The 22090-nt window shown below is 36.9% G+C and overlaps 1 protein-coding gene across 4 annotated transcripts in view; it reads right to left on the reverse strand.

Annotated features, from left to right (window-relative positions):
* Positions 1-22090, reverse strand: part of arhgef2 (rho/rac guanine nucleotide exchange factor (GEF) 2) — a 98029-nt gene that overhangs the window by 24743 nt on the left and 51196 nt on the right. For all 4 annotated transcript variants that reach the window (XM_022679109.2, XM_022679110.2, XM_022679112.2 and 1 more), the window contains one exon: positions 12208-12370. In XM_022679109.2, coding sequence (XP_022534830.2) covers positions 12208-12370 — 163 coding nt within the window. The remainder of the gene's footprint in view (positions 1-12207; positions 12371-22090) is intronic.

A 22090-nucleotide genomic window follows, 5' to 3' on the forward strand; every position in this document is an offset into this window, starting at 1 on the left:
TAGTTTTCTCACTGTATTAAAGGAGTTCCTGGAGGTGCTGAACAATAGCTGCTGCTTTTCCTTCACGCTGTGAAGCTCCAGCTCATCCTAAATCACCTCAAATCACCATTTCAGTCGGGTTTAGGTCAGGGGACTGTGTTTATTATGTAGATCCATATGTGTCCCTTAACTGTTTTCATGTATTTAATTTTAATCCACAATGTAGAAAATAAATTAAATAAATGAATTAAAAAAACATTAAATGAAAAACATATTTATTATTAGTAGTAGAATTATTATTGTTACTATAAATATATATTTCTGTGTCCATTTTGGCAATTTCAAAGTAATAAACACAAACTTTGGTGGAGTATCGTTTTCATGTCAAATAAATTGAAATGTCCTAATGGTTAGAGCTTGTTTAAAATGTACAATATCTGGCATTATCTATGAAGGTTTTAGAATTTGCTGCTCCTACAAATCCTTCACATGGATTTTTGTGTTGAAAGAAAGGTCATATAAGTTTAGCTGTAAATGTTGCATTTTAAAACCTTCTAAAGTGCTTGTACTGAGGAGCTAAAACAAGAACATGGTCTCTGAGGTCTTGTCAGACAATGAGTTAACTCCACAGACACTGTCAGGCCATATCCCACAGGGAGCAATTCATACCCATTAGCTACAACACATCCTACTGACCTACAAAAGCCAGATGTCAATATCCACTTCAAATTGAGTCAATCAATGCAAGTCTTCCCTTTTATCCAGCAGCGAGACTGTGATCAGACAGAGAGCGAAACGACTGCAGAGTGATTCTGTTTCAGTTTACGTGTTCTGGGTTGATGGTTCTAGTGTGTGAGGTTCTGTGTCTGTGTGTGTATATGTGTGTGTGTGTTTGGGGTGGGTGTCCGCCTGCCTCTCTCTACAATAGAGCTGGAGGATGTTGGTGTGACAGACAGCTTGTTAATCTCTCACACTCGTCTCCCTATCCCCAGATGCACTAATTCCAGATTACAGTTGGAGTGGCGGGGGGAGTCGAGGGGGGTAGCAGCTGTGAGCTGCGCAGAAAAGGGGGCTTCTGAGATACTGGAAACAAAAGACCCACATGCTGCATTAAAGCTGAGGACTTTACCATAAAGCCATGCATAATCGCTCTATTATCAGCGTGTGCCAGCTCAATGAGACCCTACTGTATGCGCAATTACCACGGACCGCCCCTCTTTATTCAACGTATGTGGTCGTATACGCTGTGTTTATATATGTGCTATATTGTATATGGAATTAGGTAGGCCTGTCATGAGAATTGTATTATTGGATTATTGTACAATATATGGAAACAGCCTCAACAATGACATTCTCAAGATAAACATTATGTTTACATGTGTGTTTGTTTATATAAGAAAGGAACATTAGCACATTTTAAGCATTTAAAAATATTAGGGCTGGACCCGAATATTCGGGTATTCGGATATTCGTTCGTTGAGTAGGTATTCGGTTTTTAATTTTGGTATTCGGATATTCGTTTTTTTTCTCCTTTCCAGAGTTCCACCTCACTCTAACCACTTCTGTTCTCGCGGGTCCCGTCAGAATATCTTGCGCGCGGGACAGAACTGAACTGTTATTGGCTGGAGCGGGAGTTTAATCCAGACGATGCGGGAGCAAATTAATAAATAGTTAAGAAAACTGTAATAATTGTAAAAAAAAAAAAACTAAAGAAAACTCTCAACGCGCAGGATGGACCGACACACACACGCACACACCGATGGTGTTTGGACTGGGGTAAGGAACGGGACCGCACTATTCAGCGCTGCTGTTTTAATAAATATATAAGTAAATTTGAAGCATTAAATGTAGTTTATTTCATTTATATTAGGAACGTGGGGCGGGAGCGGCAGAAATGTGTATGTGGCGGGCGGGCGCGGGATTAAAAGAAGCAATTTTTTTGCGGCGCGGTAACGAGACAGAAACGCGGGAGCGTGGAAGAGTGGGTTTAAAAATCAGTCTCGCGCAGACCTCTATTATACATGATAAAAAAAAATGCAGGCTCTTCGAAACTGATTTATATAATAAAACGTAAGGGGTAATGTGGCAACAGTAGGGGCTAAATCGGTTACAAAAGCCTGGCCTACAAAAATGATGTCTGAACGAATTTCCTCTTATCTAATATAATTTAAAATGGTTTAAAAATATAAAATAATTTCTAAGCAAACAAAATATTTAATATTGAGCTTATAGCCCAAGTGCAAAAATACAAAATCAGTAATATGCCCTGCACAATCCTTTAACCGAAATAGACCAAGTACAGTTTACAATGACTGTCCTCTAATATAATTAACAATGTTTAAGAATATAAAATACTTCCTGAACAAACGTTTTTTTTGTTTGTTTTTTTAAGCAAATAGCCTAAGTGTGAAAACACAAACAGCAATTTACTGGGCTGGCTTGCGCAGCGGAGAAACCGTGCAGCAGCAGCCTCCTAGCCTGCTTACGCAGCGGATAAGCCGCGGTGTGGGGCAGCAGAAATTCCGGGATGAAAACACAAAGAAATCTGGGCTAAAAACACAGAAAAAATATGGGGTGAAAACACAAAAATCCGGGATAAAAACACCAAAAATCCGGGGTGAATATGTCTCGTTGGTCAGAGCAAATTGAACATTTTTCAGTGGATTAAAGGGGCCGTGATTTGCTTTTTTTTTATTTATTTTTTTTACCTCTTTTTTTAAAAACGAATATTCGAATATTCGCTTCGAATCAGTGCCGAATATCCGGAGCTCAAAAAACGCTATTCGGGCCAGCCCTAAAAAATATACTGCAAACGTTTAAACAGTATAAATTTCAAATTTTTAAAATTCATTTATATCTAATATAATTATATCTAGTATAATTTATTATACTCCAGCCTTGGATACACAGTGGACATTATTTATATCATCACTGTTGAATTACAAAAAAATAAAAATCTACTCATTTTTCTACCCAATTTAAGCAGAGCAAAATAACCCACCCACTTCCGAGGACTGCTGCTAAGGAAAGCACCGGATACCCGATTCCAAATCATCAGCCAACAGAAGCCTGGGCCACTCAGGAATACAATGGTGAACAGATGAATGTGATACGGGGAGAGAACACCATCTACCTACCCAGAAAGAACATGGATAATTGTGCTCTCTCAGACTCTGGCTACTGATGGTAAGGCAGCATTACATTGGATGGAATTCAAACTCTCAATCCTTGTGCTACAGTGTCAGCATCTGCCTAATCAAATCAAATCTATTTTAGAGCGGCAAATAATGATTATTTTGGCAGTCGATTAATCTGATGATTATTTTTTCGATTAGTCGATTAGTCAACGGTTATTTCTACCATGTCCTCCATCTCTAAAAATGTTAGAAAGAGCTGAAAATATGACTTACCAGCCATTTAAACGTCTAGGGAAAGTACTGATATTTATAGAGTAAATATGTAATCTGTAGTGTTTGGGCACTTTTAGAGACACAAACTAAAGTAATGCGGTACTGTTACTGTTACAAATTAATGATTCGTTGACAATGAAATTTGAAGTCGGCAAATTTAAATAACTGACATTGTCGATTATATTGACTAATCCTGGCAGCCCCAATTTATTTGTATAGCACTTTTTACAACTGATGTTGTCACAAAGCAGCTTTACAGAAATGTGATCACTGGACAGAGAATCAGGCACTACAGCTATTGAATACCAGGGTTCACATACATTTTAACCAATACATTTCTATGACTTTGATAAAAGCAAAAATCAACCAAAACTATAATTAAAATTGATTATAGTAGGTCTAAAATGAATAAAATGTTGACACACAATCTTCAATAATAAAATGTGTGTCAGATCTTGGGAACTCTATTGTGTAGGCTTAAATTAGCTCTTAAATTAATTAATTATTGACCTGACATATTCGCTAGCTCAAAATAGATTTTCTCCATCGATAAACTTAAACACAAATATTTGTAGACCAAATTTACTTGACTTTTCCAAAACTTCCTGCATATTTTTATTTTTCCAAAACTCATCCAGTCCTGGAAATTGCTATTTTTCAATTCTATGACTTTTCCAGGATTTTCATGACCGTACAAACCCTGGAATATACAATTCAGAACCTCCAGTGAGCAACGGAGGCAAAACAACTCCCTTAGAGCTGGAGGAGGAAGAAACCTTGGTAGGACCAAGGCTTATGTACAAGGGGGGACCATCCTACCTCTGGTCAGACAGCTTTTAAAGGAATGTTAAAAAGACATTATATTATTATATATCCATTACAGTTAATATCATTGTGTATGTTATCGGTAGCAGACAGTCCGAACTAGTCCGAGGCATGTTGCAACAACTGGACTATTGGACAGCTTAGCCAGTTGGATTCCCATTTCTATATTATTCATATAATCTATTATTTATAGTATCATTATTACTAAATGATCAGGACCAGCAGAACCACCACAAAGCAGGTATTGTGTGGTGGCTCATTCTCAGAACTGCACTGACTCCACTGACATGATAGTTCTGGGACGAGTGGATCAGACACAGCAGTGCTGCTTGAGTTTTTAAACAATAATATATGCCTAAAGTACTGAGCAGATCACAAAGCATTTCTCCAAAATCACACTCTCTCTCACTCACTCTATCCCACTTGATCTCACTCTATCCCACATCTCAATCCCCCTCTCCTCCACTAACCTCCAGTGTCATCAGCAATGATAATGTATTCACAGACACCCCTCCCAACCTCATCCGCGGTCCAATACCGCCTTCCAGATTTAATTACACCCTCCATACAGAATCGATTGCCCCGCTCTGGGCTACGGCTACTGCTCCTACTGCCCCTGCTACAGTTCCTCAGAACAGTCCCGTAGAGGAACACGGATACACCGGCCCTGTCATTCCTTCAGGCAACAGACTCGTACAATTACTGCCTTCGCCATCGGCCAGAACTCTCCCAACCCCCCACAGCCCACCTCCCTTCTTTTTTTTTTTGCTTCAAAACCACCACATGTCAAGGTGACGAGGGCAGGCTGAACCTCCAGTGCACTCACTGAAGCAGCGCACTGTGATATAGACTGCTTATTTAAAATCTAACTTTACATTACCATAGATAAAATCAAGTATAATATATATATTTATTTAGGGTGGGTGTTAACCCTTTATTGATGCAGTCATTAATAACAAAAGCATGCTGTCATTTTATATTCATTATTTCTGGCTCACAAATCACTGTATCAACACTTGAGGCAGGAGATTAATTCTGCGTTTATATTTGTTAGTAGAAGATGAATACATTTATGATAATTTAAATTGCATGAACATGGTGGATAATTTTTTTAAAGAAATCACTATATTTTTGGCTAATTTAATTGCTGTGGGAACTCTGCTGTATTTAGGGTCATATTAACTATATAACTATAAAACCTCTCTTGAGCAACGTTCTTCTAATGTTCTTTAGTAAAGGTATTTTTCAGGTCCCTATTATTTTTTTAGCTTGCTAACTAATGATTCCTCTACTTCCCTTTATATAAATATATATTTTAATATCTCTCAGAATGTGCAGGGTCACATAAGGTAAATAAAATATTTAATTATTATTTATAAAATTAATTTACAACGGACAAAAATAATTTTTAAATGCTACAACGTGACTGATATAAAAGGGAAATCTGCACTGTTCTCATTTTTTACATGAACAGATGCAGATTATATCTGCCCAGTATCATTTATTTTACTCCAATCTTTGATATGCAGTGTGCATTATTAATACCATGAAAGGTTGGATTACTGATGTCTGGAGGAATATGATTAAAATTCCTGTATTTTTAATATTGTTGTCTATTGAAAAATAAAATGTCGGTTTTGTCCAATATTGTGTGAAAACATATATATATAAATATATACAAAACTATATATAAATGCTTCAAAATGACTTTATATTATTGTTTATATTTATATTATTGTTCTATTATTGACTTCTGTTGTGAAAGTTGCTATTTTGGACATAAATGTTTTGTTCAGACAGCGACAGTATATACAGTAATTATCCTACAACAGAAATTAAACTGTATGCAAATACAATTAATTATGTTTATCAATACACAACTGCATTAAAGTATTAAAACAAAAAGAAGAAAAGACTTCCCATTTTAAGCAAAAAAGCATCTAATTACTTCTAAAAAAAGGTTCTTTAACTTGTAATAATAGGAAAAGTGGAACCATTTTTGACATTTAAAGCTGTTATTAAATTATTCTGTAAAGAATCTTATCAAAGAGGTTTTCCTTGTATTTGAAAAATAAATTAGCCAAGAAAAAAATGCATCATTTAAGAATTTAAATTATCTAAATTGTTCTATATCTATCCACTAAATAACTTAGAAAAGAAAATAGCTTTAAGAAAAACTACTGAACCCCAGGAAGATAGAGGCCTTAAGTCAAACTTTCTAAATACGCTCAAACACACTGATTTAACACTTCAAATATGTTGTACATAACCTACCGCTAGTTCTTAGTCAGTTTGCTTTGGGCTATTTCCACCCATTTGTGTAAATCTGCATTAGTTCAGTGGGGTTTGATGGCTGTCACAGAGCATGGGGTGCAATTATAGGTCTGCAAATCACTCGGGACGTAAACTGCTAGTGTCACTCAGCTTGACAGCACTGAAACAGCATGTGGCAGCATGACACACTGCACTTGACATAAATGTCACAACACGCATGTGGTTTGTGTCACAACACTATTAATGTGTACTCAACACTGCATTTACTGTTATTAAGAGCTGAAGATCGTCATTTATTCAGTTTAACCTCAGCATAGCTTGACCTATTCTGAATCATCGTTCTGTGTGAAACTGACTAATTACCGCTGTGTACGAAAATACTGATATATCAACATACTGTGATATGATTTTTAACATTGCATTGATTCTGAAAAACAGGACTATGACAAATAAAATATGTATTTATTTATATGTATTTATATACCTCCCTTACAATATCACAATACATCCTAATACATTAATTTGTTATCACTGTATCAGGATTAGGCCTGTCATGATAACAGATTTTGGGTCAATATATTGTCCCAGAAATTATGCAAAAAAAGAATAACATTCAGACATTGGGATGATTGTAGTTTAAATATATAAAATGCAAAAAATATGTAATAAAATAAAAAAGCCTCTTTTATACCAATTTGACATCACCTTATATCAAGGTCAGCAATAATTAATCAAGGTCATGTGCATGTATTTTATGTTAATAAAATGTTATTATTGTGAAATGGCAAATTAATGCTTTAATACTTTGTAGGTAAAAGCATGTGTTGTGGATATTCTAGGTAGGGGTGGGCGATATGGCTCTAAAATAATATCACTATATTTCAGGGTATTTTTGCGATAACTACATACTTGCGATATAGGAAAACAGAAAAAAAATTAATTAATTTCAGGAATATAGTATAAGAGTATAACAGCATAATCATAATGTGGCAAAATAAATAATATAGCATAAAATAATATAATGCAGCAAATAATATTGCAGAATATTTAGTGCATGCATATAAACTGCAAACTAAAACAATTATACAATAAATACAATTTATACTTAAAGCTTCACAGAAATAATAGACCACTTTTAAGACAGAACAGCCCTATTATCACGATATGGATTTTTAATATCACAATATTTCTGCGTCACGATATATTGTATACAATATAATATTGCCCACCCCTATTTCTAGGCATTTTTTTATCTGTATTTAAATTATATTGTATTGATCCAATTTTTTTAAATATATGTAGCATATTGTATTTAAATTTTGCCCAAATTATTCAGCCAAACCCGAACTCTACCTACTGGAAAATCTCACTGATCTGATTGGAAAAAAAAAAATTTATTCAGTTTATTTGCATGTAACGGCAAATTATTTTTAAACAATAAACAATGTCCTACAATTTTATTTACAATAAATCACCATATACTGTCTGGCTTATAGTATTGCAGTGTACAGTATTTTGCAATATATGGAATTCTTACTCCTGTATCATGATACATACACTATAATATTGCCACACAGGCTGCAAACCAACTGATTACCTTAAAATATGAAAAAATATAATGATTGTAAGTGATATATAATACATGAATCCATTAATTCATATTAATATTTCATTAAACTCTACAGAGATATGACCTATCACACGGAAACAAAGAAACGGTGGCCGATTGACAGTAATTAATATAGCTAGATATTAATATTCACCCCCACCTCCCCACCCACTAATGCACCTACCCACCGCATTTAGCCGCATTGCTGCATGCTGCATGCTTGTATGCGGAGGAGAGTGGAGGCATTGGCTTCTCTGCAAGGTCAGATAGGAGAGGTAGTGCTGATCTCAGCATTCGCAAGGACACCAGAATCACCCAGCACTGCCTTCCAGCAGCCATTCAGGAGATGCATCCTCACCTTCACCACCATAAATCATCACTCCTTCCACTCCTCCTTTCCTCTCTCTCTCTTTATCTCTCCCTACTGCATGCAGACATTTACATACTGCTTTAGCACACGCACTTGGAACATATTTAAAAGAAGTATTCTGTAAATTAAATGCATGAAAGTGACAAACCTTTAGAAAATGTTCAAAACATTTATGATTCTAAAGTTGATGGTTCCTCACCATCACATATCTTAGTTTTAGTCAAACTCAAAAGTCGAAATTAAAACTGTTAATGTACTAGAAATACAAAAGACTCCATATTGCTGTGAATGTTTTACGTTTTTCAATGGTGTCCACACTTTACACACTATCCCTTACTATCTCTATCACCTGGTGCAGTAATTTCGTCTGATTTATACATGTATTAAATAAAATGCAAAAAGATAAAAGTAATGACATAATAATTTTGATTGTTTTCTGTTTTTACAACAACATTTCTGTTTCACAACATGTTTTAGAGCAAAAAAGAAGGGAAATCACAAATATCTAGTCATAAGAAAGTACAGCTTATCTGGAAAGATAATATGTGCTGGTTGCTGAACAGATAACTAGATAAACAAATTAAATAAAATAAAAACTAACTAAATAAAACTAAATTGATGGCCAGTTTTATGGTTTTGACACTGTTTTATGGAACCAAAACTGATTCTACTATACAAGTGCTGAAAGAACTATTTGCACTCTGTGTATGTGAAGTAGGGTTGGACAATAATTTAATATATATTCAATATATATGCATATATATATTTAGAACTTGCCCAATGCCTACACTAAGCTGACAGCTACATGGCACTCTTCTGAGCTTTATAACTAAAGACCAAAGTACCGTATAAACATAACAAAACAGGAAAATTTCCACTAGCCTGCCATCAATTAACACCAAGTAATCCAGCTCTGAACAACAATTAACAACATGGCTACCATGCTAAAAGCCTGCCAAAGCCTTTTGCTGTGTCTATTCCAATCACAGCTTTAATAGACTTGTGGATAACCAACTATTCTAAGCTTCATAGTGCAGGTTCAGAGTAAGGTACAGAAATGATACACATCAACATAGCAAACAAAACTAAACATTTCCAACAGCACAGTGTCATCTACCTGTCATCAACTACCATCGAGTATTGCAGCTTGGAAAAACTGTTAGCATCACGTTCCAAGCCTGCTGAGGTCAGCTGTTAGCACTGCAGCTAACTAAGCAACATCAGTGCAATATAATTCACACCACAGGTGGATGATTTTATACAGTTCATATCAAAATCGAGAAATCTCTAATGAGGAGGTTCATTAAGCTTTGAAAGGTTCCGCTCCCTTGCACATCTTAATAGAGAAAAGCTTCTCTATGGAACAAATTTTTTTTGTTTTTTCAGTGGCATCACTCAAAGAGATATTTTTAATCCTAAAATCCTTAATAGCACTTTTTTAAAAATATATAACAGTGTAAAATACAGTTGTTAAACAACCCCAAAATCATACAGATAAGCCAGGAAACCAATTAAAACCTTTATTTTAATGGGTGTCAAAATAAGACTTGGGGAACATATTAGTAGAATATAGACAATAAAAACAATACGTCATGCTTTAATTGGATTGTTATGCTATAATTAATATGCATCCCTGATTATAACTGGCTATAATGGATCCCACTATTACAAAAGTGGTGCAGATTTTGTAATGCCACAATCACCTTTATTTATTTATTTATATATTTTTTTAACACTTCTATTCGTCTACATTTTTCTCTCTTTCTTTTTGTTTACTCTCTATCCTCCAGCTGTTCCTCTGGCCTGGTGGAGAGGCTGCTGGGCTCTCCCTGCACACACTGACACTATTGTCTGGGCGGTACAGGAGGGTGGGGGTGGTGCTGGAAGTCAGCAGCTGATTGATTTTGGAGGGGGGCTGAGGTGGGAGGAGGGTGTAAATGGGGGATGGGAAAGAGGAGAGAGAGAAAGTGTAGAGAGAGAAGGCTGCAGGAGAGATCCCTGCAGTTAGCTCTCCTGCCTACCCTCTACTCCCATCTGCCGTTATTCTTCTTTTCATCTCTCATTCTCTTTCTTTTCCCCTTAAACTGTTTTATTCCTAAAGAGTATGTTTTATAACACACACACAGTGTCAGGACAAGGAGGACACATACAGCGAGTATACATCATACAGTAAATATGTGGATAACAAAAGCATATCTCATATATATATATATATATATATATATATATATATATATATATATATATATATATATATATATATATATATATATATATATGACATACATATGCATCTATATGTTACTATATGATATATATTATCATTTTATATGTATTATACAAATTTGAACACTTATATGTAACAATATCTGTTCCATATATATAACATAAGTGTAGTATTTGTATGTAACAGTAATACATCGCATATACAGCTCTGGAAAGAAATTAAGAGACCACTTCAGTATCTAAATCACTTTCTCTGATTTTGCTATTTATATGCAATGTATATGTATATATGTATATGTATGAGTAAAATGAACATGGTTCTTTTATTCTATAAACTACAGGCAACATTTTTTCCAAATTCCAAATAAAACTATTGTCAGTTAGAGCATTTATTTGCAGAAAATGAAAAATGGCTGAAATAACAAAAAATGCTGAGCTTTCAGACCTCAAATAATGCAAAAAAAAGTTCATTTTAAAAAGATTTTAAGAGCTCAGAAATCAATATTTCAATATTTGGTGGAATAACCCTGTTTTTTATTTTTGGCATGTTCTCTTCCACCAGTCTTACACACTGCTTTTGGATAACTTTATGCCTGCACTCCTGGTTCAAAACTTCAAGCAGTTCAGCTTGGTTTGATGGCTTGTGATCATCCATCTTCCTATTGATTATATTCCAGATTTTTTAAATTTGGTAAAATCAAAGAAACTCATCATTTAATTTTTCTTAATTTATTCCAGAGATGAATATACGTATTACATATATGTATGTACTTACATGCAGTTGTCTTATATGCCCGTATGCCCCATATGTTTTATAGGTGTAAATGTGCAAAAATAGAGCTTTTGCCTAAAGCCAATTAGCTTCATTTTCGCTACAAATTTAGAGTGCTCTAGCCCTGAAATTGTGCCAAAATGCATGCACGCACACACACACAAATCTGGCACTCTCCTTTGGGTGGTAAAAGGGCTTTGCTGGCTTCACTGGATGATGATAAATTGCACTTTGCCACGTGGCACACAGTGAGAGAGCGCTCTAGCATGCGCTCTAGTGAATTCCCCTGCACCCCGTGTGTGTGTGTGTGTGTGTGAACACAGTCAGCGTATCGCTGATTTTCTCCCATACTTGAACACAGTCAGCATACCACTGACAAATTCACACCGGTAGAGCCTCCAGAAAATTCACAGACCTGAGACCAGCTTCATTAACACGCTATTCTGCACCCTCTAAAACTCCACCTCATTGGGTATGAGAGGAACCTGTGTAGGAGCTAAACTTCATTATCACATTGTCAAACCCCTCACAGCAATGTGACAAAAGCTTTAAGAGTTTAACACCCCTGATTTCAGAAGAAACGACGGATGAATGAGCAGGTGTTCCAATACTGTTATCTATAGAAGAAGCGTAGATAAAATATAAGACCCTTACAGTTTAAATGGTCATGAATAATAGCCTTCTAATAGGTATGTGTGTGTTTGCATCTGTGTATGTGTGTGTGTGTGTGTGTGAGACTCACTGGGGCAGCTGAGGGCCTCCTTGGCGGTGATGCTCTTGTTGCAGGCTGAGCAGAGTGTGGTGGCTGATACAGTGAGGGAGGTGAAGAGATGGCCGTTACTGTAGCGCGCCTCCCTCTCCCGCGCCTCCTTCTCTCGCTCCTTCATCCTCTCCTTCTCTTTGTTCTGCAGAGGAAAGGAGAAATAGACACAACTGGTGAGCTTTAATCCAGCACTCAATAGAAGCTATATGGTAGTTTTTATTATTGTTGAAGCATAAGTCTGTAAGTTTTGAGGATTTGGGGAGGATTTAAAGAGACCTCTCTGGAGAAATGTCATGTGACATGGCCATAAAAGCTCCAACCAAATCCTACTAGACACTTATGTCTTTAGAAATAATATATAGACTATATTAGATGTGTCAAGGATGGTTGTAAAGCATTAGGAAACCATTTATCAGAATATAATGTGTTGTCACCACCCAACTCTTGTAATACTCTCAATAAAAAAAAATCACAAGGACTGTTGCTTTAATTGAACTATTTGACGTACACATACAAAATCTACTATGTCTATTTGTGCAGTTCTTCAATTTTTGACATAATTTGAACCTGGCAGCTGTTCTTGACATTTTCACCAAATATCATGATGGTTGGACAAGTAGAAATTCTAATTTGACTCTAGTTTCATTGTTCATTGTCTTTGCTTCCTTCTTGCTGTTTTTCCTTGATAAGCATAATGGATTTGTATACCTTTGACCTTATCTTCTTGTTGCCTATTGATAAAGCCCTAAGCAGCAGATTTACATTTATATATCACCAGCCCTGGTTATCTGATTAACATGCAGATCATAAATAAAAATTCAAAAATTAAATTTAACACGTGCAAACAAATAAACAAATGGAACCAGTACCCTGTACCATGCACATAGTATACCCAGCAGGAGGACACTGTAAACAGACTGGTTGAGCTCTACTGGTTTTGTAATTTATTGGAAGGGAAGCCTGGTTTTCAGAGTGGGGGTTGAAGTAGGCCAGGTGTGAATGTCTGTTCCAGCTGCTCCTGGTATGGGGCTCTCCTTATCCTGCACATTCACATTTGCTCCAGCTAGCACATGCCGCTATGAGGGCTCGGCTTCACGCTGGACAGGGAAACGACTTCTCGAGCTTTAAGCAGCTTTACAGCAACACACTTTTTTTACTATGTTTGCAAGAAAATAGAAATCCTACAAGCCATGTTCAAGAGTGTTTCCTTTGTTAACAGAGTGCTAAGGTGTTTCTAGGTGGTTGCTAAGGTGGGTTTCGGGTTATTAAGATGTTACTTCAAAACTGCTTTAATGGTTTCTTTGGTATTTTTTTGTGGATGCTAGGGTGTTGCTAAACAGTTGCTAGTCCCAAGTAGTTGCATAGGTGTGTGCTTAAAGGACCAATATGTAACTAATTCTCAGTAGTAAATGATAAAATGATCAGGATGTATCATCAGATATTAAGGAAACATGTTGAGTGAAAGCACTGGCAGCTCTTGTCAGCAGGGCTTCAGCAGTACGTTCCTATTTTAAGTTTTCATTCCGTCCCGGAGTTTTGTGTCAATTTTGTCCTCTGACTCCGCCTGCTGCTCGTTACCCATCACTAACCCCACCCCCGAGGTTGCCAGCACCCACCACTACACTACAGCGATCGGTGCTGCAGCAAAGGAGCTAGCTAGTAGAGGTGGTTCAGTTAAACCTCAGCTGCTACACAGCTTAAAAAGCCTCAGCATGTCTCAAAAAATCTGAATGACAAAAGAAGGAATATAACAAGAGTGAATATTTGGCAGTGAGTTTGAACTTAGAGCTCAAAAAGACTAAAAGACCAACCCAGAGCTGCTACTTTTCTTCTGAACAGTTAAGCTAACTGGCTAGCAAATTCAGTCAGGTACTTTATCAGCACCACTAGATGTGCTTACTAGGGACGAGCTGTCTCTTACGTGAGGCACAGCCTCGCCGACCGCGGCGCTTCCTTGCTGTATTTCTCCTCTCTCCTCTTGCTCGTACTCCTCTCGCTCATATTAGTTCTCTGCCTCTCCTATTAGTCTAAACATTGTGTAGATCCAGCCTGCTGAATTTGACAACACAAGTAACCTTTGTGGCTGGGGAGGGGTGGGCGGGGCAGACTACTCTCTGTGGTGTTTTGAAATTGGACTGCTGTAGCCATTTCACACACTTGCTATCGGTTCCTACAGAATATACCTTTAAAGCTGATGTCTCCAAGTTTTGGGATTTCAGGGCTCTCTCTGGTGAGAATGGGTAACGGTACCAAGCATGGGGAAGAATCATTTTAAACTGGGTGGGTGTGATGCGGTCTCCTTTTAGAGTGGATGAATCTGATTCCATGTTATGTTCACTTAAAGAGAGAGAGAGAGTGTGCTCAATCAGAAACTTCACTTCAACTACACACTTTGTTTTTATTATGAGTGAATGAGCTACTGAGGTCTGAGTTTCCCCTTCTGAATTCTCCATCGCTCCACCAGCCACTCGCGTTCAGTAAAAAAAAAAAAAGATCCTTTTTTAGAGGCAGTGCATGTGACGTAAGTAGGCCAGAAGAACTCCTGCAAAAAGGTTTGTATATTTTTTTTTGTGTTTTTTCTCTATGGGTAAAAAAAATTACCAAACAATTAAATTTGAATAATGGAGACAAATTAGCCTACAAATATCTGAGGGGAAAACAAAAATAAAAACATATATAATAAAATTGATATAACAACACAGCTGTTGTATCAAAAATAAATGAAAAAGGTCAGTTGGTCTGTAAAAAAGCCATTTACTGATCTAGACGACTGACCACACAATTTAAAGCCAACTGTTGTCAAGCAAACAAACATAATACCTCAGAGACACCCTTCTTCATATATTAATTGAATAAATAGCTGGCTATAAATCATAAAAGGGCAATTGGGGCCACAGAATGGATAAAAAACAAGCCCTAAAAACCACTTAGGACTAATGGTACTAATGGAAGTGGGCCTGCTCAAGACGCTCGTCTGAACCTCCAGACAGTCCTGGGTTTAATCTCTGGACTCCAGCAGAGATGAGAGCTGTTGGCCTGGCCGGCATTCGCAGCTATAGGCTGGAAAAGTGCTTGTTAAGGTATTTCTATAGCAACCACCCGTGCGCTCCCCTGCCTTTACAAAGACGGCCTGTCAAAGACTGCTTGGCTTTCCTTTTTTTTCTGCAGCACTCGCTCGATAATTCTCAGTCTGCCTCTCGGTGTGTGATTATCATGTGCCGGATGGCACAAGGATTTATTTAAATTGGAGGAAGCGCTCTGCTGCAGGGTCTGCAGCGTGTGCAGTCCTACAACGATATGATCTTCATGCAATGTGTCACATCAAGCTGAATCAATCATTGTGGCACATCTTTGACAGAATGGACAGAAGAAAGGATGAAAAAGAGAGAAAAGCAAAGTCTATTATATTGGTTCTTAGCCTTTTTCACTTTGTGACTCCTGTTTACAGTTTAAAATAATTCTTTTAGACTTCTGAGTTTGGTTCGAACGAAAGGCGTCACAAACAACAAAACAAAATTTGGTTAAATTAAAAGTGTCTGGATCAAATGATCCACAGTTGATCCCTTTGCAGCGTAAAAACCCTTTCCAGATTGGTCCAGATTTTAGAACCATTTAAAGGAAGTTAAGGCAGTCAATCATTACCTAATAAATACAATACAAACTAAAACATCCAGTTTTGTGTCAAAATCTGATTACACCTGATTACAACAGATATCACCTACGATTTCGGCATCTACGTAACTGTAGATTAACCCTTATTTATAAACAGCAATTAACAGAAATATGAATTAGGCACTGCAGAGCACCGTGTAGAACAGCGACAGATAAAGGAAAGATAAAACTCCATAAAAATCTCGACATGAGGAAGTAACTATAGCCCTTTTAAATATTGATAATAAAGTGCAATAAAGCTGTTGAAAAATATAAAAGAAGATCAGCATCAGCAAAAATCAATATTCTGATGATTAATGTCAAAATTACCTAAAGCTGCTGACCGGTATCTGCATGAATTTATACACTGCACTGCTACCACATGATTGGCTGATTAGATAATTGCATAAAATACACTAAATGAGTTAACAAGGTTGTGTGTAATCATCTGACTGAGGAAACCAATAGTGAAGGAGCGTAGAAGGAGATTTCTTAAACGTGGACAGAGTGAGATACAATTTGTCTCACGGACACATTGTAATCCGAACACTTAAACCACATTCGAGATGTTCAAAGACGCCCATGACCACATTCTTATTGTAGTGTGAGGTCAAATCTTTTCTGAGAAAACACTGTGCAAAGAAAACTGGAAGACTCTTACCGCAACTGCCCCTTCCTCCTCCAGCTGAAATGATGTAATAAATACAACCACAAGCACTGATAATATATAAAATGCATTTACCATGCCAATTTTAAATGGCTATACAATTTGGTGATCATTATTGTTGGAATCACCCAGGATGCACATTGAGCTTCACACCAAAGACAAGAAGACTGCAAACTCGTACCAAGCCCAAAACTGTAACCAAATGAATCTAACCGCTGCTGACGAGAGAGGGAAGTTTTCCTCTATGGGAAACAAAACAGCCACTGGCACAGTAGCCATTTTAAGGAAGTTCAAATCTAAACAAAGTCCCACAAAACAAAAATGCTCAACATGTCCATTTGCTCCATTTCAGAAGCTTGTCCTGAACTGCCCTTGCGTGTACAAAATAATATGCAAGAAATCTGTCATCCTGCTGTTGATCTTGCCTTTGTAGTTGGCTAATATATGTTTGGTCCAGTGGGGGAAGTCAGTATAAACACTGCAGCCTCAGACACGGTTATCTGAACAGAACAGAGAATTCTCCACAGGCATTTCCCACGTAATGCAGCTCCAAGGAACTCAGTTCCATATCAAGCTGATAGACAGTGTACGGAAATGATGTGGCGTTATCGACTCTAGGTTCAAGTCTACTATATACGATGAGTGGAGACAGCAAATGACAACTAGAGAATACGAATGCAAGATCTTTTTTTTTTTGCTATGTTACAATATAACGTATATATATGGCAGAAAGGAAACAGTCAGTTCTTGAAATTGTTGGAAGCAGGCCAACTAGTCAAGTGTAGTCAAGAATCTGAGATGGTTTGACAGGAACTAAACTGTGATGTTTTAAACATCTCGGGCAGAATATGTTCAAAGTATCAGACAGGTTTTTTTTTTTAGATCAGTACCTACTAAAAATGTTCCAAAAAAGGAACATATGACTTGTTTTCCACCCATTCATAATTATCCAAGGGGTTACTAATTTTATACTCCCCATATACTCCTTACACCACCCTGTACTACAATACACTACACCCCAAATACTTCCCTATACCGCCCTACACTCACTATTCTTTCTTGTAAAACACTACACTCACTCCTATACTACGCTATACTCATTACACTTCCCTATACTACCCTACACTCACTATATTACCCTACATTCAATATACTTCTGTATACTACCCTACACTTCCTATACTTGCCCACAATTCCTGTACTTCATATACTACCCTACACTCTAAGTGTCCAAGTTTATGCAGTGACAATTCCCTTACTGTTGACTGGTGGCTCAAAATGACTAAGCTATGACTGTCTATTGTGTTTGTGCTCCCAGATATGTGGTGAATGTCACTGGGGAAGCACACAGATTTCAGCCCTCATTAGCTGGGCCATTAATGGTCCTGTCTGTCATACAGAGTTCCCCAATGGTGGAACAAACTTTCTTCCACTACAAGATCAGGAGAATCTCTCGCTATCTTTAAAAAACTTGTGAAGCCACGTCTAATCATGGTAGCTTACATCTAAATCAACGTCAAGTTTCCACAGATAAAAAAAATAATTCAACTTCCTCAGGTGCATAAACCTTTTACACAACTTTGGATGGAAACCAGGCTTGTAAAGGCTCAACCTCACAACCTACAGGAAAAGCCAGATTCTACATGACACCTTCAGTGGTCTTGTGGTGTCCAGGCCTCACTGTGTCAGTGCTGTTTCGCAATGTAACACAATGTTTTCTTTGGCATTTGTTATATTTTTTGTTCAGACAGTTAATTCTACCTGTTAATTCCCACAAAGATAAAAACTTTACTACTACACTGATCTGAAGACTTCCTGTTCTCACATTCACATTTATTGGAGTGAACGTTTGACATAAACACCATTGCTCCACACATTCAGTCCCAGTGCCAGTTAATTTAACTCAGGGTGTGGCTTCCTCATCAGTAGGTGGCAGACGGAGGGCTGGAAGCATAAAAATGTCCATAAAGTGTCTGCTGCTGTTTGCGCTATCTGAGTCCAACAGTGCTGTGGAGGAAGTCTCAGTTCCTCTTCAGGGTTACCATATCAGTTGTGCCTTTAGTTTCCAACATCTGCAGATGTTTGATTGCTGCTTGAGCTACGACTATGAACAGCTTCTGTGTGTTGGGATAGTCAAATTCATTCACCTATAGTAAGTCTCCATCAAGCCTCCATCAATGAGCCTTGGGCTTGTCCTTTCCTGGACCATTTTTAGGTAGGTACTGTCCACTGTATCCCAGAAAGACCTGGCTGATGTTTTAGAGATGTTCTTGCACTTTTGTCCTCATTACAACACATCAACTTCAAGAACTGACTGTTTGCTCGCTCCCTTCACAGGTACCACTAAAAATAATGCAGATACCAGTAAAGATAATGCAGATAATGGCTGCTTACTCTATATTTCATATGCACATACTTTACATTATCAGTGTATTACAGTTAATATCACAGATGATGTCTTTTCAAGAGAAGTACTTACACCAAACTTCCTCTAACAGGGCTGAAGGGGGTGGAGCCCTGGTGTTACCAAGAAACCGGGTGGGAGTATTGTGACAACAGACCAGAAGCTGTTGAGAAAAGTATTACAGCAGCTGTTGCGCAAAGACACTCTTTTCAGCAAGCTCCTTGAAATGAATCCCAGCACAAGTCTTTCAGAGTATTAAGAAATTATTCAGTTATTAATCTAAATTCATTTTCATACAGTAGCTGCATTACTAGCAGAGTTTATTATATATTATATGGTCTGCTAATCCAAAAAACTAGCAAGTAACAACGGTATAACTCCATGTTTGTTTTTAACTAATTTATCAAATGAAACCAACTTATAATGGTTATTTTAACTTATAAGGCATGGGATGTATATGAGATTTGCTTTTACTATCAAATTAACTATTATGTTTAGTTTTTAGAGACAAGGCCATTTTGTCAAATTAAATTAACATGTAGTTTAAAAAAAAAATTATAAAACATTTTGTTTGCAACAAAAATCAAGCAGCGTCAACAGATTATGAAACAAATGTCTTAAGATCTACATAGACTGTTTTAGGAAGGGTTTCTGGGCCAAGTAGTTAAAACTACAAGTACTAGAAAACTAAACTCAGTATATTTGAAAGATGTGTAGTAAAAATGTTTACTGACCTCTTTGAACAATTTTGAATAGATCTGGTTAACCACTTGCCTATATATTAAATTTTATGTTTATTTATTTATTTATGTATTTATTCAACTTCAAAATGTATATACATGCGTTCGGGTTTTTTTTGTTTTGCTATTTTTATTAGTGAGTATAGCTAAAATATAAATTTATATTATATCTATATTATAGTTTATATGTAATTGCTGTATGTACCTTGTTTTCTTCTTTAATGGAAACTGGTCTGGTGATTTCCTTCTAGATATATTTGTTACTCTGTAAAACCTAATACGAACTAATAAAAAATAAAATGAATAAATAAATCTACCATTTCCTAACATGGACATTTATTTAAAAAATGTTGATGTTTTTGTTCAGGTTTAAAATTTTGACTATTATGTTTCTGTTACTGAGCAACACTGCTTGCCAGAAGCATTGTTTACTGTATTATTTTTTTTATTAATAGTTACTCTTTAAACTTTAATGTATTTTATCTTATTACATTTATTTAGTAGCGATTTTATAAAAACAGTAAGTAATAATACTAACCTATGCTAAAATAAAAGTAACACACAGACTTGCTGTTTTAATCAGTATTCATCAGTAACTATACAGTACATGACTCAAGACCTCAAAGTCAGTTGAAGTTCACGGTGGGGCACAACATAAAATGCACAGACGGGCTTCAGTGACTTTGTTTCCAGCTGAGTGGTCTACAGTAAGGCAGGGTGTGTCTGCCGGGGGGTTCGCCCTCCATACGTCTCCGTGAGAACACTCGGGTCTGGCCATCATGTGTTTTCAGTCAGCTCACTGGGCCGGAATGAGGGCCTTCTTATCTGAGGCTGAATTACACTTCAATTAACCTCAATATAGCATCGTCTCCTTAGGATAAAGGGCCAGACTGACCCAAAACACTGCGCACAAATGCAATAAAGGGTGAAGAGAGGAGATTAAATCAGTGGCTCTGAACTTTGGACTGAGTTTGTATCTGAGTTCATGGCAGCGATACTGTAAACATCACAAAGGAGGAACTGATCAAATTAAAATAAGCTTTATCCATGAAATTGATCCTGTGAAAAGAAAGAACCTGCTAATTCCATTGGCTCAGGTTCTCTGAAGCTGGACTGCGATATTTTGGCATTTAAAGACTGTTTAGGACTGCAAACACTAAAGATTACCACGTAATATCAACACAACATCACATTGATGAAGTGTTATTATCACCACAACCAATTACAGGCTATGCAAACAAAAATTAGATAATAAAATATTAGTCAGAAAAGAAAAAAAAAACACTTGTTATTTTGGTAAAATGAGCCAAAATACTGTTTTAGAACAATTTATACTGTAGAATGACTAGTTTATTTTGAGTCAACATTAGGATTTTAGAATCAGAGCGCTGCATCAAATGCCAGGTTCAAGTTAATTTTGCACACTCTACTTGCATAAGTTAAAGGAAATAAAATGCTCAGCATCATATGAGCTTAGCTTAGTATGAGTTTACTGACTAGCTACTTTCAGCTGACAAATATGAGCAGTACAGGATTAACATAGTAAGAATAGGTGAGCTAACTAAGCCTTACCATGTCTTTTTACCAAATTATTGGCTGTCTCGTGTAACTTTTACTCTCATCTGACTTGAGTATAAGCTCAGGTACATTTATGGTTAAAATGGCACTGCTGAGGTAAATGTGTGACTGCCATAGCTCTGCTGAACCTGTAAAAACCTGCCGGGCCTCATTTTGCTGTATCCATAATAGCAGATAACACCATCTGGTGGGTCTTGTGGTTGTTAATGTCGCTGCTGTTTTCCTGCAATACAGTCACTAAGAGATAACTATATTAGTCGTTCTCTATACCAGTAGACCTCTCTCTATCTCTCTTTCTCTCTCTTTCTTTTTCAGCTTGGTAGGACAGACTCTCCCTCTTTGTTGAGAACATTTGGCCCACAGCTCAACGCTAACATCACCTGACTGTCCACCTGACTGTAATCTGCTTTAATGCCAATCTGGCACTGAAGTCCCCTCTGTGGTTGTTAAGTGTGTGCCAGCAGCTCATCTTAACAGCAGCAGCCAACAAAACTACCTTAGACTTGGCAAAAGCTGCAGACAGGCACTCTCTGACTCCTTCTTGATCCAGGATTATAAGATCTAAAATGTCAACAAAGCTGCAGATCTATGGTGCAACCTGATATGAATCATTAGGAAAATCTCCAGGGTCGGGATTTTAAAGTAAGGCTGGATGATGTGGCAGGAAATACAATAATTTACTACCTTATTTTCAAAAAATGTGATACACTGAATGGACAAAGGTACTGGTATACCTGCTGATTGACTGTTTATTCCAAAATCAAGTTAGAGTGATACCCTGTGCTCACACTGGCAGAAGACATATCACTCACATTATTCCAA

This window comes from Astyanax mexicanus, chromosome 4, assembly GCF_023375975.1.
Source record: "Astyanax mexicanus isolate ESR-SI-001 chromosome 4, AstMex3_surface, whole genome shotgun sequence".
Lineage (NCBI taxonomy): Eukaryota > Metazoa > Chordata > Actinopteri > Characiformes > Acestrorhamphidae > Astyanax > Astyanax mexicanus.